The 13061-nt window shown below is 44.8% G+C and overlaps 1 protein-coding gene across 2 annotated transcripts in view; it reads right to left on the reverse strand.

The window, feature by feature from the left end:
* MTX3 (metaxin 3) overlaps window positions 1-13061 on the reverse strand; it is a 53069-nt gene that overhangs the window by 17888 nt on the left and 22120 nt on the right. For both annotated transcript variants that reach the window (XM_075325800.1, XM_075325808.1), the window contains exons 4-5: window positions 3948-4040; window positions 832-1014 (exon numbers count right to left, since the gene is read on the reverse strand). In XM_075325800.1, coding sequence (XP_075181915.1) covers window positions 832-1014; window positions 3948-4040 — 276 coding nt within the window. The remainder of the gene's footprint in view (window positions 1-831; window positions 1015-3947; window positions 4041-13061) is intronic.

A 13061-nucleotide genomic window follows, 5' to 3' on the forward strand; every position in this document is an offset into this window, starting at 1 on the left:
AGTCGTTGCAGAATGGTCCAGGTCATTTTCTTCAAAGGCGATGTCCTGCTGGGCAGGACACATCGCTGTGTTTGACACTGTGTGAGAGGGTCACAGTGACTGCTGAGATCGTTATACAGGTCGCTACTGCGACCTGTATCATTCCTGCATCGCTGGTAAGATCTGACTGTGTCACATCTCACCTGCGACCTCCCAGCGACTTACCTGCGATCCCTATCAGGTCGCATCGTTTTCGGGATCGCTGGTAAGTTGTTGTGTGTGACTGGGCCTTAAATCTACCCCCCCATACAGATTAGATAACAGTCAGCTAAACCTGACAATTTGTGTGGGATTAGACAGATATCTGACGTATATGGGGGGGGGCTCTTCCATAACAAACGATGGGGAAGACATGTATCGGCAAGTTGGAACTTTCGGAGGAAATATCACTTTGTCAGAACTGTCTAGTAACGGCCTCCACCCCCCACCCCATCCTCCCCTAATAAAAACACAAAACCACTAGGTCGGGGTAAGCATTCATGTATTTTGGGATGTCGGAAGAGATGGCTGTGTGCTGAATGAACGTTCCCCCGACAGCAATTTTGTGTGCACGGACAGCTTCAGAAGCAATTGTTAGGTCACGGATACATATCAGGTGTGATTTTTAAGGTTCCAGGTTCTGAGGCACCAACTAATGTCTAGAATGGAAAGGACTGTCTCTGTATGTTACTTTGGCTAAAACTAAAAATAATTAAAAGTGCCCAGAATAAGGTAGAGCACCACCTTTAAATCTAGTTGAATGGAAATTGGGTAAATATAATAGAATCCTAACAACTTGCAGTCCGTAGTTACCTGAGCTTCCACTTCATTCATGCTGTACAGCGGTGGTTGTCCCTTGGTCACCAGAATTCTATTCAGAGCTTCTCTAGACATCTTTCCGGGCAAGTAAAATCTTAGAGGGAAAGGAGTCCGTGAAGCGTACCAGGGCCGCGTCACACTGGAATAATTGTCAGAGTCAACCCAAAACGTATGCAGCTGGGACAACATTAGAAAAGATTGGTAAGTACACAGGAATCTGATTTCATATGCTAAAGAGAGTGCTTTTTTTTAACCAAACCATAGCGGACTTCTTAAGGATACTGCAGTAATATCCTTTTATCATGTCAAAGTAGGACACTGCCTGAACACACTACATTGTATGACCCTTCAGTAGAGGCAATTTACTATATGTGGGCACTGTGGGCCAAAAAGGGAATCACTGGGTTTGCGCATAACCAGAAATGGTGGAGTGGGGTTCAAATAATTTTTCTTAATAAAAAGATTTAGGCCCTGTGCGCACTGGAAAACGGAATTTTCTTAAGAAAATTCTGCAGGGGCTGAAGATTATCACACCCGCGGTAAAAAAACGCGGCAAACCGCACCCGAAAACCGAATGCGGTTTGCCGCGGTATTGCAGCATGCGGGTTGGTACATGTGCTTTAATGCATTCAATGCAATAAAGCACATTGGAAAAAAAAAGTAATTTCCTTCTGAGATAGATAGCAGACAGATAAATAGACAGATAGAAGAATAGATGGAAGGATAGATCGATAGATAGATAGAGTCCCTGTGAGCACACGCTGCATTTCTCCCGAGCGGTGATGCGTGTTCACATTACCGGCCGTGGGAAATGCCCTGTGGTTACCTCTGCTGTCTCGTTGTGAGGCTGTATTCAGCAGTGTGTGTCAGTCGTGGCTGGATGCAAGCATCGGAGGACGTGGATTACGCCGGAGCTGTGAGTTTTGGGGGGGTTAATAAAGGGGTGAACCAGGGGCTTTTTTGTGTTTTATTTAAAATAAAAGGATTTTTTGGCGTGTGTGTTTTTTCACTTTACTTACGGGTTAATCATGTAAGCTGTCTCATAGACGCTGCCATGATCAAGCCTGGACTTAAATGGCGGCGATCTGCTGTCATTTAACTCATTATTACCTGGATAGCCACCGCATCACGGCATCTGGAAGAGCCGGGGACACTCCGGTACTGCTGCATAATGGATGCGACAGTCCCGGGGCAGCTGCGGGCTGATATTCTCGGCTGCGGGAGGGGGGGGGGGGGGGGCATGACGGAGCCCACGTGTTTTTTTTTCTATATGTCCGTTTGATTTGTATGTGTATTCTATATGTCTGTGTCTGTGTGTGAGTGTGATATGTGTATACTCTATATGTCTGTGTGTGTGATCTGTATGTGATTACTCTCTGCTCCGCTTCCTCTTCCTGTCATAATGACATCACTTCCCTGCAAACCGCAAGGCAGCGATGAACATTACCGCAGGTAAACCGCAAAATACCGGAGGGAATAACGCAGGAAAACGCAATGAACCGCACAGAATTTGCTGCCTGCGTTATTCCCTGCGGGATTTCACGATTACATGGCAGTCAATGGAGTGAAATCCCGCAGCGACGTGCGGAACAGAAGTGACATGCAATTATTTTTGCTGCGGGAATCCCGCAGCAAAACATGCAGCTGTCAAAATCCGCATAGTGCGCACAGCATTTTTTTTCCCATAGGTTTTGCTGGTGAATCACTGCAGAGATGTTATAAACATAACATGCAGCGAAACATGCAGGAAATCCGCGGCAAAAAACGGTAAGTGTGCACAGGGCCTTAGAAACAAAAAAAAAACTGCCACATCAACTTTCTGCTTTAAAGGGAACCTGACAGCTGATACATGATGCCCAATCCACAAGCAGCATATATCGGCCACTGGCTGACACATCTCTCCCGATACATGAACGCACGTCAGGGTGTAGAAACCAGGTGTATGCCGCGCTGTCACCAGAAAGTCCAGATGTTGATTATTTCAAATCTCTTTCATTCAGGAGGTCGACGCGTTTCAATTTCAAAGAACTCAGTCTCCTTCATCGGGACATTAAAGAAAAACCTGACGAAGGAGCCCGAGTTCTCTGAAACGCGTCGTCCTGAATAAGAGAGATTTTAAATAATCAACATCTGGACTTTCTGGTGACAGCGCGACATACACCCGGTTTCTACAATCTGACGTTCGACACAATCCCAGGGCTGCGGTGGTCGTCATCCCTGATGCTTATTTATTAGTTGTGATTGGCACAACCCTAATAGGCAAGTGCAATCGCCTGTTTTTATCTGTTACCTTACCTGGTAAGACCCCATTCTCCGCTTTCATCCGCAGTTTTTGGATACATGAACGCAAGGAGAGACCTGTCGCTCAAAGGAAGTGGGCAGAGAAAAGCTGTGGTAGACCTCCTGTCTGACCAGTATCCAGATCGGATCAATCCCTGGCAGCTTTCAACATACGTTTCTCTAGAAATTGCCATAGAGTTTCAGAGTTAAACATGCCTGACTGAAATCATACAGCCAGCGTTAGTATCCGCTGTCAGGTTCCCTTTACGGGGTAATTTCCAAGATAGCAAGTTACTCCCTATCCACAGCAGTTTAACCCCTTTGATCCTAACAAAGTTCTGTAAAGACGCATTCGGGGCCCCGTTCTTAGGATTGCTCACAGTCCCAGTGGTCGGACCTTCAGCGAGCAGTACCTTAGCCCCTATCCATGACTAACCTGTTACACATGTAAACATGTATATTTTCCCAGATTTTACATTGAAAACAGATTTTATCCGTGAATTGAGAATACTGAAAATGAGTGATCAGCACAAGAGGCAAAAGAAGCAGATTTGTCTGATAAGATATATTACAAAGTTGATTATTTTCGAGTGTACTATTCGTTTATGAAGAATGACAGCCTTATTATTATTTTTGCACTCTGCTAAAGACTTACAACTTACATAAGCTGCAGATTTCTCCCTGTATATATGTACTGCTACATTGTAGTACACAAGATTTACATCCTAGAAAATCCCCCTTTCCCCTTGGTCGTCTACCTACCCTCCTCTGTGCCAGTATAATGCATGCAATTTATAGAGACATTTCCACAGCATTGTCCAAATACATACTATTGCCGGTAGCAATTTCTCCTCAAGTAGGGCAACGTACGCCAGGGTGTCAGATCCCTCCCTTGCTGACAACACATAATCAGCGTTATATGTCTGTAAATAATACATGTAAAATATCATCAGTGGTAACACGTCACAGTATTTTTATAACACACAGTGAAGAATGGTGCAAAATCATAACAGCAGTACCTTACAATTCCTGTACATCAATGCCATTCCTAAATGTCCGAGATCACCCGCCAGAGTCTGTACAGCCTGTTCCTTCAGTATAGACATGTGACCGCTGCAGCCAATCATTGACATGTTACCATTTGTCCAGACAGAGCAGGAAGTACAGAGACTGGTCGTGGACCAAGGAAACGTCAAAGAGGAATAGACGGGGAGTAGTTGCTCCTTCATTATTTTACAACATGCTGAACATTTCTTAACACAATTAAAGGGTTTTTCTGGGCTGAATAAAAAAGTCTGTGTGACTGCAGACTGCCGAATTTCCCTGTATTTGCTGCACAATTGGACGGTTTGCATAATTTTGGTCACCTAGCTTCCCTCAATAAAAGAGAAAAGAGCAGGAGACTTGTTGGCACAAGGCCGCACATATACAAATCACATACATTTGATCAAGTGATGCCCGATCCCGGCGGCTAAATCAGTGGCTTCTTCATTCTCCCCTCCTTCAGACATAACTGACACCTGTAGGAGGTCAAAGCTTTGGCTGCTTTCTCACATTGAGCCGTGGGACAGCCAGCACCGACATTTGTTGTTTTTTTTTTTTTAAACACTAAGAACATTATTATTACTAACTGTGGTTGATATAAACCATCAATGTGGAGTTGAATAGTAGCCCACACAAATATAAATATACTAGAAATAGTGCGGTGAAATGAACATCTGTCTATGCTTAGTGGTGCTGATAGGAGCAGTGGTGAGTGGGGCTGGGGGCATACAGATTTGGTGAGGGGAGCTGGGGGGCATCAAGATCTGGTGGGGGGGGGCTGGGGGCATACAAATCTGGTGAGGGGGGATGGGGGCATACAAATCTGGTGAGGGGGGATGGGGCATACAAATCTGGTGGGGGGGGGGGGCTGGGGGCATACAGATCTGATGAGGGGGCTGGGGGCATACAGATTTGGTGAGGGGGGCTGGGCGCATACAGATCTGGTGAGGGGGGGCTGGGGGCATACAGATCTGGTGGGGGGGGGGGGCTGATGTCCCCTGCAGGAATGTCCCCTGCAGTAATGAGTGCATTGTTTAGTAATATGCTCCTGCTTGTTCCCTTCTGTCCCCTATCATGCTGTGTCTCACCTGTACTCTGTGCCCGCGGTGCCTCCAGCTGCAGCACACAGACCCCTTCATGATAGCGTCCGGTGTACGGAAAGGACGCTGCAGGATGTTATGGCTTTACTGCAGTTTAATGCATTACGGCGCCACAAAGCATTCAACTGCAGTAAAGCGCTGATGGCAGAAGCGGCAGCGGCCCCGGACAGGTGAATATACAGCAGTGTATGTGTGTGTTCAGGGTATACATGCATGTGCGCTATGTGTGTGTACGTGCTCGGTGTATCCATGTGTGTCTGCTATGTGTGTTCGCGTGTGCGTGCAGTGAAGACCTGGAAGCTGGAGCATCGTTCGAACTGCAGCTGTGCATGCCGGAATAGGTGTACATCCACAACTGGTGATTATGTATGTAGATGGAGATTTGTGCATTAGTATAGAAATGATATAGTATAATACAACTGCTCCAGTTTAATTTGCCAAATCCTGCCATTTCCAGCAGAATAGGAAACGGTGTTAATTTCAGCGGGATAAGTGGACCACCAGAGATGCGGGCGTCTCTTCAAAAAAGCTACTGCAGCCTGCTGTTCTAGCTTAGGAATCCGATCGATTTCTTCTTAACAGTTATTAAATGAGCACCAGCACTAGTAAAAAGCATTCCACAGTCAGATCTGTGAACCGACACCTTTCTCCCCCATATGGGACTCATAGATATGTGCGCTATATACTGGGGGTCAGTGGAGAGGTGAGAATTACTAATAAAAAAAAATGGACTTACACTAAACTCTCATGGAAATGATCTTGCACACGTGAAATATATACGTAGACTATAACAATCAAAGTTGTCGAGACCTCAATACTTTAAAGGGAGCGGTCACCAGTTTTTTCCCTTATAAGCTGTGGCCACTACCAGTGAGCTCTTATATACAGCATTATAGAATATTGCACATAAGAGCCCAGGCCGCTCTGTATAACGTAAAAAACATCTTAAGGCTGTGCGCGCACGCTGCGTTTTTTGGTGCAGTTTGTTGCCCAAATCTACGTCTTGTCTTCTCCCAGCAAAGTCTATGAGAATAAAGAAATACTATCCGCACGTTGCTCTTTTCTTTTTGCCTACAGTTTTGGGTTGACAAAAAACTGCAGCATGTCAATTCTTTGTGTATTTTTGTCCTGCGTTTTTAGCCCTTCCAGCTAATGATTTAACAAAAAAAAATGCGTTTTTTTCGTTGCATTTTTCTCCCAGAAGGTGCAGCTTTGTAGATAAACTGCAGCATGCGCACATAGTCTTATAATACTCACCTGGGGTCAGTCCGGTCCTATGTGTGTTGCTGCTCTAGGTCCGGCGCCTCCTCCATCTTGTGCAGTCACAGTCCTCCTTCCCAGCCCCTTGTGCATGATGCTTCCTGCGTCATCCACACAGACGTCACCATTGCGCTCCTGTGTACATTGATTTGCTGTGCTGCTGAAGGCAGAGCAAAGTATTGTAATATATATATATATAATACAGTATTTTGTTCTGCCCTCAGCACGGCAGATCAAAGTGCACATGCGCAGGAGCGCAATGGAGGCCTCTGTGTGAATGACGCAGGATGTGTCATGCACTCGAGGCTGGGAAGGAGACTGCACAAGATGGAGGAGGCGCCGGACAGAGAGCAACAACACCCATCAGACCGGATTTCCCCCTAGGTGAGATTTATAAAGGTGATATTTACGTTTACAGAGCGGCCTGGGCTCTTATATACATTATTCTGTATAAACTGGTGGTGGCGCAGCTCATAAGGGAAAAACCTGGTGCCAGGTTCCCTTTACTGTTAGGCTATGTGCCCACGGGGACAGTGTCCTGTGGATATATCTGCAGGAGCTCCCAGGAAACCGCACCACATCTTTTGTCTGTTTCCATGCTGCGGAATGTCGTGCGGATATGGTGCAGGCATTCTGCATTGAAGATACAGTACCATGGCTTCGCACTGCATCCTCAATGCAGAACAAGTGCTGCAGCGATCGGAGGGGAGTATGTACTCCCATCACACAGCACCTCGCTTTCCGGCGGCCGGGTCACTCTGTCAGCGTCTGCAGGAGAAGGTGGGCGGGCCTGAACTAGCTCCGGCTGTCACATGACCGGAGCTCGTGCAGGCCCTGCCCACCTCTTCCTTCCTATACCTGGATCTACCGCGCTGCGGTACACCGGACGGAGAAAGTGACTCCGGTGAGGCAGGTAAGTATATGGGACCCTGCGGAGAAATCCGCAGGAATAATTGACATGCTGCTGATTTTTCCGCAGGGAAATCCGCATTATTTCCGCTGCGGAAAAATCCGCAGCGTGGGCACAGCAGTTCCCAAATGCCATAGAAATGGGGAGTAGCTGTGCTGCAGATTTTTGAAAAATCCGCGGAATTTCCGCGAAAAATCAGCGGCAAATTCCGCGCATTTTCCGCAGCGTGGGCACATAGCCTAAAGGCTCTTAATATTTAACACCAATAGAACGGGTCTATTCTGAAAGCAATAAGAAAAAAGATGTATTATTAGTACACAAAACATACTGAATAACGTCTATTAACGCTTAATTGAGAACAAATACAGAAATTATGCCATTTTTTTACTGGTTTAAATTATATCAGTCACTGTGGAACATAAATGCCATGTCACCTTTATTCTATGGATCGGTGTGATTATGAAAATACCAAAGCTATATGTTTTATGAATTTTGCACAAGAAAAACACTTGTTTTAAAAAAAAAAAAAAAAAAAAAAATGTTTTTGTGTTGCCATGGCCTGAAAGCCAAAACATTTTTTTTTTTTTTTTTGGATGACAAGCTGTACTTTTTATTTTTTGGGGGTATAAACAACTTTTCATTTCATTTTTGAGAGGCGAAATAAGGAAAAAAAAAAGTCCACAATTTTAGCTTTGTTTTTAAATATTCCTTTTAAAAAGTGGTCACCAAGCAAGATAAGTAATGTGACAATTACGTGGCAATTGTTTTTTTTTTTCTACTATTATACAAGAGGTTTTATTATTTTGTTTGTTCACTCTTTCTTTTTTTTTATATTGGAAGCATCTTTTTCCTTACCGGTCAGTAACCTACTATAAGGTAGCCTCTTGGGGCCAATGATCGCTATAGACTGGGGAATCTGAGGGAGTCAGAGGTAGCTCCCGAGTCCATGCCATTTACTTATTTTTCCACACTTTATGGCGTTAAAACATTACATGTATATCTAAGCTAATGATATGATATGAAGAAAAAATTACATATAGAACACAACATGAAACAAAACCAGGAAGCTGCCTGATTATGTAAGAAAAGGCTTCAAATTATGGGGTTAAGTAAATTAATCAGATTTCTTGTTTTGTTTTAACAACCTCCAGCTCGATCTTGAGCCCTGGCAACTTGATATATAAACACTCTGTAGGAAGATTGATCTTGTGCAGCCTAGATACTGTAGGTCCACCAGGGTCTTTGCCGTTATCTTGATAGTATCAAGCTATCTAGTTGTTGGTCTTCCTCTTGTAGGAAAATCGATTTTGTGCGAGTCTAGATAGGTCCACTAGGGTCTTCTCCACCATTATCTTGATAGTATCTAGCCACTGGGTTGTTGGGTCTTCTTCTTCACCTTGTTCCTTCTATTCTTCTGACCATGATGTTCTTCTCCAGTGATTGCTTTCTTTGTATGATGTGTCCAAAGTAGGTAAGTCATAGTTTGGTGATCCTTGCTTCAAGTGCCTCCTTTATTGAACACTGTGGCCAGTTTTCACAGTAGTTTAGTCATTATGTATACAACTCTGTACAACTTTAGAGTTGTAATATTAAAAAATAGGCAATAACGTAACGCTCCATAGTGTTGGGGATTTGGGTAAATAAAGTAATAGTGAGAGTTAGCAAAACTGTTCCCCTCCGCAAGATGTGCTTATAACAGGCACAACTCTGTCCAAAGCCTATAAAGAGTGGACCAGCTGCTGCTCTTTGTGTCGTAGAATCTAGATGAAAAGCAAAGAACCACCGGGCATTGCTCAAATACGACGGCCTATAGGATGACTTACGGTCACTTTATTGAAACTACATCTACCTATGAATGCTTCATCTTTTCCAGATGTCATTTTTACCAGGTCACCTGTACCGTGCTGAAACATAGCGTCAATAAACCAAACATCAATGAGCCCAAATCTTTTCCAGCAGCACCCACAGGTTCCTTGTTATTTGTCTATATTTTATTGCAAAGTTGGAAAATGACGTTTACTGTATCTCCAAGTATCGCTCATGAAAGCCTCCAGATAACTCTCATGAAGGCTAACGGCTGTGCTTTCTGTAGGACTCTATATAGACTTAATAGTAAGCTAAGTACAGAGGCCTTACAGAGAAGTCAGGTAAACATAACAATAGTAAAGGAGTTTGTCCAGTCACCTCCTACCCTTAGAATACGTTATCAGTATCTGATTGATGGGGGGGTCTGACAGCTGACATTCATAGCATGGCATAGCTCCGGATTTGGGAGAATTCAAGAGAGTAGGAGCTGTCCTGTTCGGCAGAGTCTACTACATATTGAATGTAGGACACATTGCAGCTCCATGGCCACCGAAGCTTATGACAGCTGATCGGGGGGGGCATCCAGCAACAACCTGGCCCCTGCTGTGAGGTCGCTGGTTGTTGCTGAATGTCCTGGACCATTTTTTAGTTGTTGCTCTCCCGCTGTGAAGCACACATCGCTGTGTGTGACAGCGAGAGAGCAACAACTGAATGTGCAGGGAGCAGGGAGCCGGCTTTTGCGGACGCTGGTAACCAATGTAAATATCGGGTAACCAAGAAGCCCTTTCCTTGGTTACCCGATATTTACCTTCGTTACCAGCGTCCGCCGCTCTCACGCTGTCAGTGCCGGCTCCCTGCACACATAGCCAGACTACATATCGGGTAATTAACCCGATGTGTACTCTGGCTAGGAGTGCAGGGAGCCAGCGCTAAGCGGTGTGCGCTGGTAACCAAGGTAAATATCGGGTTGGTTACCCGATAGTTAACAAGCGCAGCATCACTTCCACGCATCGCTGCTGGCTGAGGGCTGGTCACTGGTTACTGGTGAGATCTGCCTGTTTGACAGCTCACCAGCAACCCGTGTTGCGACGCTCCAGCGATCCCTGCCAGGTCAGGTTGCTGGTGGGATCGCTGGAGTGTTGCTTAGTGTGACGGTACCTTAAGGATGGATGATCATTATCAGTTGACCAGACAACCCTTTGAAATGCAAATTAAAATTTTGAGAACATTAGTTTAATTTTCCAATGTAACTTTAGTTTGCTCAGAACAGAAGAACATTCCTTTTGCAGGAGTAGTCATTGAAAAGAGCAAGTGGAAATTCATGGGAACAAATGTTATTACAAAACATTTTGGGCATTACCAAACTTTCCACTTAAGTCAGGTAGTTGACTGGGATTTTTAAAAATGCTTCTTACAGATGTTTCATGACTGAGCCACACTCAATTAACGGCAGCCAGAAGACAGATTTTGAGCCCAGAATTAGGGCAATTATTCAATGACTTCCTAAGAATGACATCACCTTATGAAATGAGCCAGAATGCAGAACAGCTAGAGAGTCTCTAGCTGTGGAAGACATGTCGTCCCTGTATTACACGGGCAGCTGATTGATCAGAATAGGCACTATCAGGGCAGTGCCAGTACCGAGGATACCCAGACAAGTGCTGGAGCCCTTAGTGCTGCGAAGTGCCCACTATGCTCAGGGTTAAGTCTGTGTGTTTCAAAAAGATAGAATGTCCAGCCAAATATTCGGACTAAAATGTTTTTTTTCCATTTTAAACAACTGCTGTATGCACCGGCCCCAAAGTCTATCTGCTGTGAAAAAACTTTAAATGGAGAAATTGCAACTTTAATTTTTAAAAGTCTTATGGACACCACATATAATAATAATAATAATAATAATAATAATAAAACAAAAAAAAAACAGCTCATAAAATAAAAAGTCCTGATAAGACTCCATTGTATAAAAAAACAAAAAAAACAAAAAAAAACTATAGATCCTGAAGGTAAGAAGTACTGATGGGCGGGCCCGGACTGTAAAACACCAAGGTTACTTACCGGTAGCTGGTTTTACCAGAACCCATGACAGCACCACGTGAGAGAGGGATCCACCCAGCAAGGACAGGAAATCATTCTGAAATAAAAGGGCGGTACTTCTCTCCCTCTTCAGTTTCTTTCCAAGAATGAGAGGACCTCTAACAATCGTTAGTAAATTAACTCCGTCACTCACTAACACACACACACAATTATAGTGCACACCCAAGGGAAAAGAAGAAAAGAAGAAAAAGAAGGGGGGGATTATATGGGTGCTGTCACGGGTTCTGGAAAAAACTGCTACCGGTAAGTAACCGTGTTTTCCCCTCACCCATGACAGCACCACGTGAGAGAATTACAGAGAACTGTATGGCTTAGGGAGGGACCACTGCCTCAAGAACCCTTCAACCAAAGAAGAGAGCCGAGGAAGATAGATCCAGCCGGTAGTGATTGAAAAAAGTAGTTTGTGAGGACAAAGTAGCGGCCCTGCAGGTCTGGTAAAGAGATACCTGTGCCTTCTGTGTACAGGAAGTCGACATCGTACGGGTGGAGTAAGCCCGAATGTCATCAGGGGCAGCAGCACCACTAGCAGAATAACTAACACAATAGCTTACCTGAGCTATCTAGACATAGTGCATTTAATCACTCCTAACCCCTTTTTTTATTACACTGATGGGAAAAACACAATCTCTGTTTATAGCCTAACTGCTCTGTTGCTGACATATATTGACACACAGCCCGCCTGACATCCAACTTGTGGAACTTGCGTGTGCCTGGAGTTATTGGGGCAGCGCAAGAGGAGGGCAAAATTATCACCTGGGATCTATGAAATTTTGAAGCGACTCTAGGGAGATAGGCCAGAGCAGTTTGCAGTATTAACCTATCCTCAAGTACTTGAAGATATGGATGAACTGTGCAGATTGCTGACTCTACGGCAGATGTCAAGGCCACTAATAACACTGCCTTCAGTGATAGCAATTTAAGGGGTACTGCATCAATAGGCTCCAAGGGGTGACCTGTGAGGGCTTCCAGTACCAATTTTCATCTCACGGAGGCATTTTAGAAACGGCTACAGGGCTAGATCTATTGCAAGCCGTCATTAATCTTGTAATCCACCTATGTCCCGCAAAGTCATAATCATACAGGGCCCCTAAGCGGAACTTGAATTTTTAAGGGGTTGACTGCCAGTCCTAATTCAAAGCCCTTCTGCAGAATTTCTAAATAGTAGTGATAGGAATCCCTGCATCTAAGGGAGTATCTGAAAAGGCAAAGAATCTGTTCCAATCCCACTATAATCCACGTTGTGACAGGGTTTCTGCATTTTTTCAGAGTAGACACCATTGTTGATGAGAATCCCTGACGTGTCCGTAACGACCTTTCAAGTTCCATGCCTTAGATGGAAGCCTTTTTGTTCTGCATGGAACACTGGACCCTGCACTAGGAGATCTGGAATCTCTGAAAGGACCCAGGGATCCGCGAGCGACAGACCTCAGGAGGGAGAACCAAGGCCTCTTGGGCCAAAGTGTGCTATGAGAAGAACTCTCACCTACTCCTCCCCGATTTTCCATATAACAGATGGTAGCAGGACAATCTGAGGGAAGGCGTAAGCCAGCTGGAAATCCCATGGAAGTTGAAGTGCATCCACTGCATATGGGTGCTCTACGGGGTCTAGTGAGCAGAACCTGGCTACCTGTCTGTTGGACCGAGTGGTAAAGACCCATTTGAAGCTTCCCCACAGAGCTACAATGCGTTGAAAGATACTCGGATTTAGGCGCCATTTTTCCTGCTTCAAC

This window comes from Anomaloglossus baeobatrachus, chromosome 1, assembly GCF_048569485.1.
Source record: "Anomaloglossus baeobatrachus isolate aAnoBae1 chromosome 1, aAnoBae1.hap1, whole genome shotgun sequence".
Lineage (NCBI taxonomy): Eukaryota > Metazoa > Chordata > Amphibia > Anura > Aromobatidae > Anomaloglossus > Anomaloglossus baeobatrachus.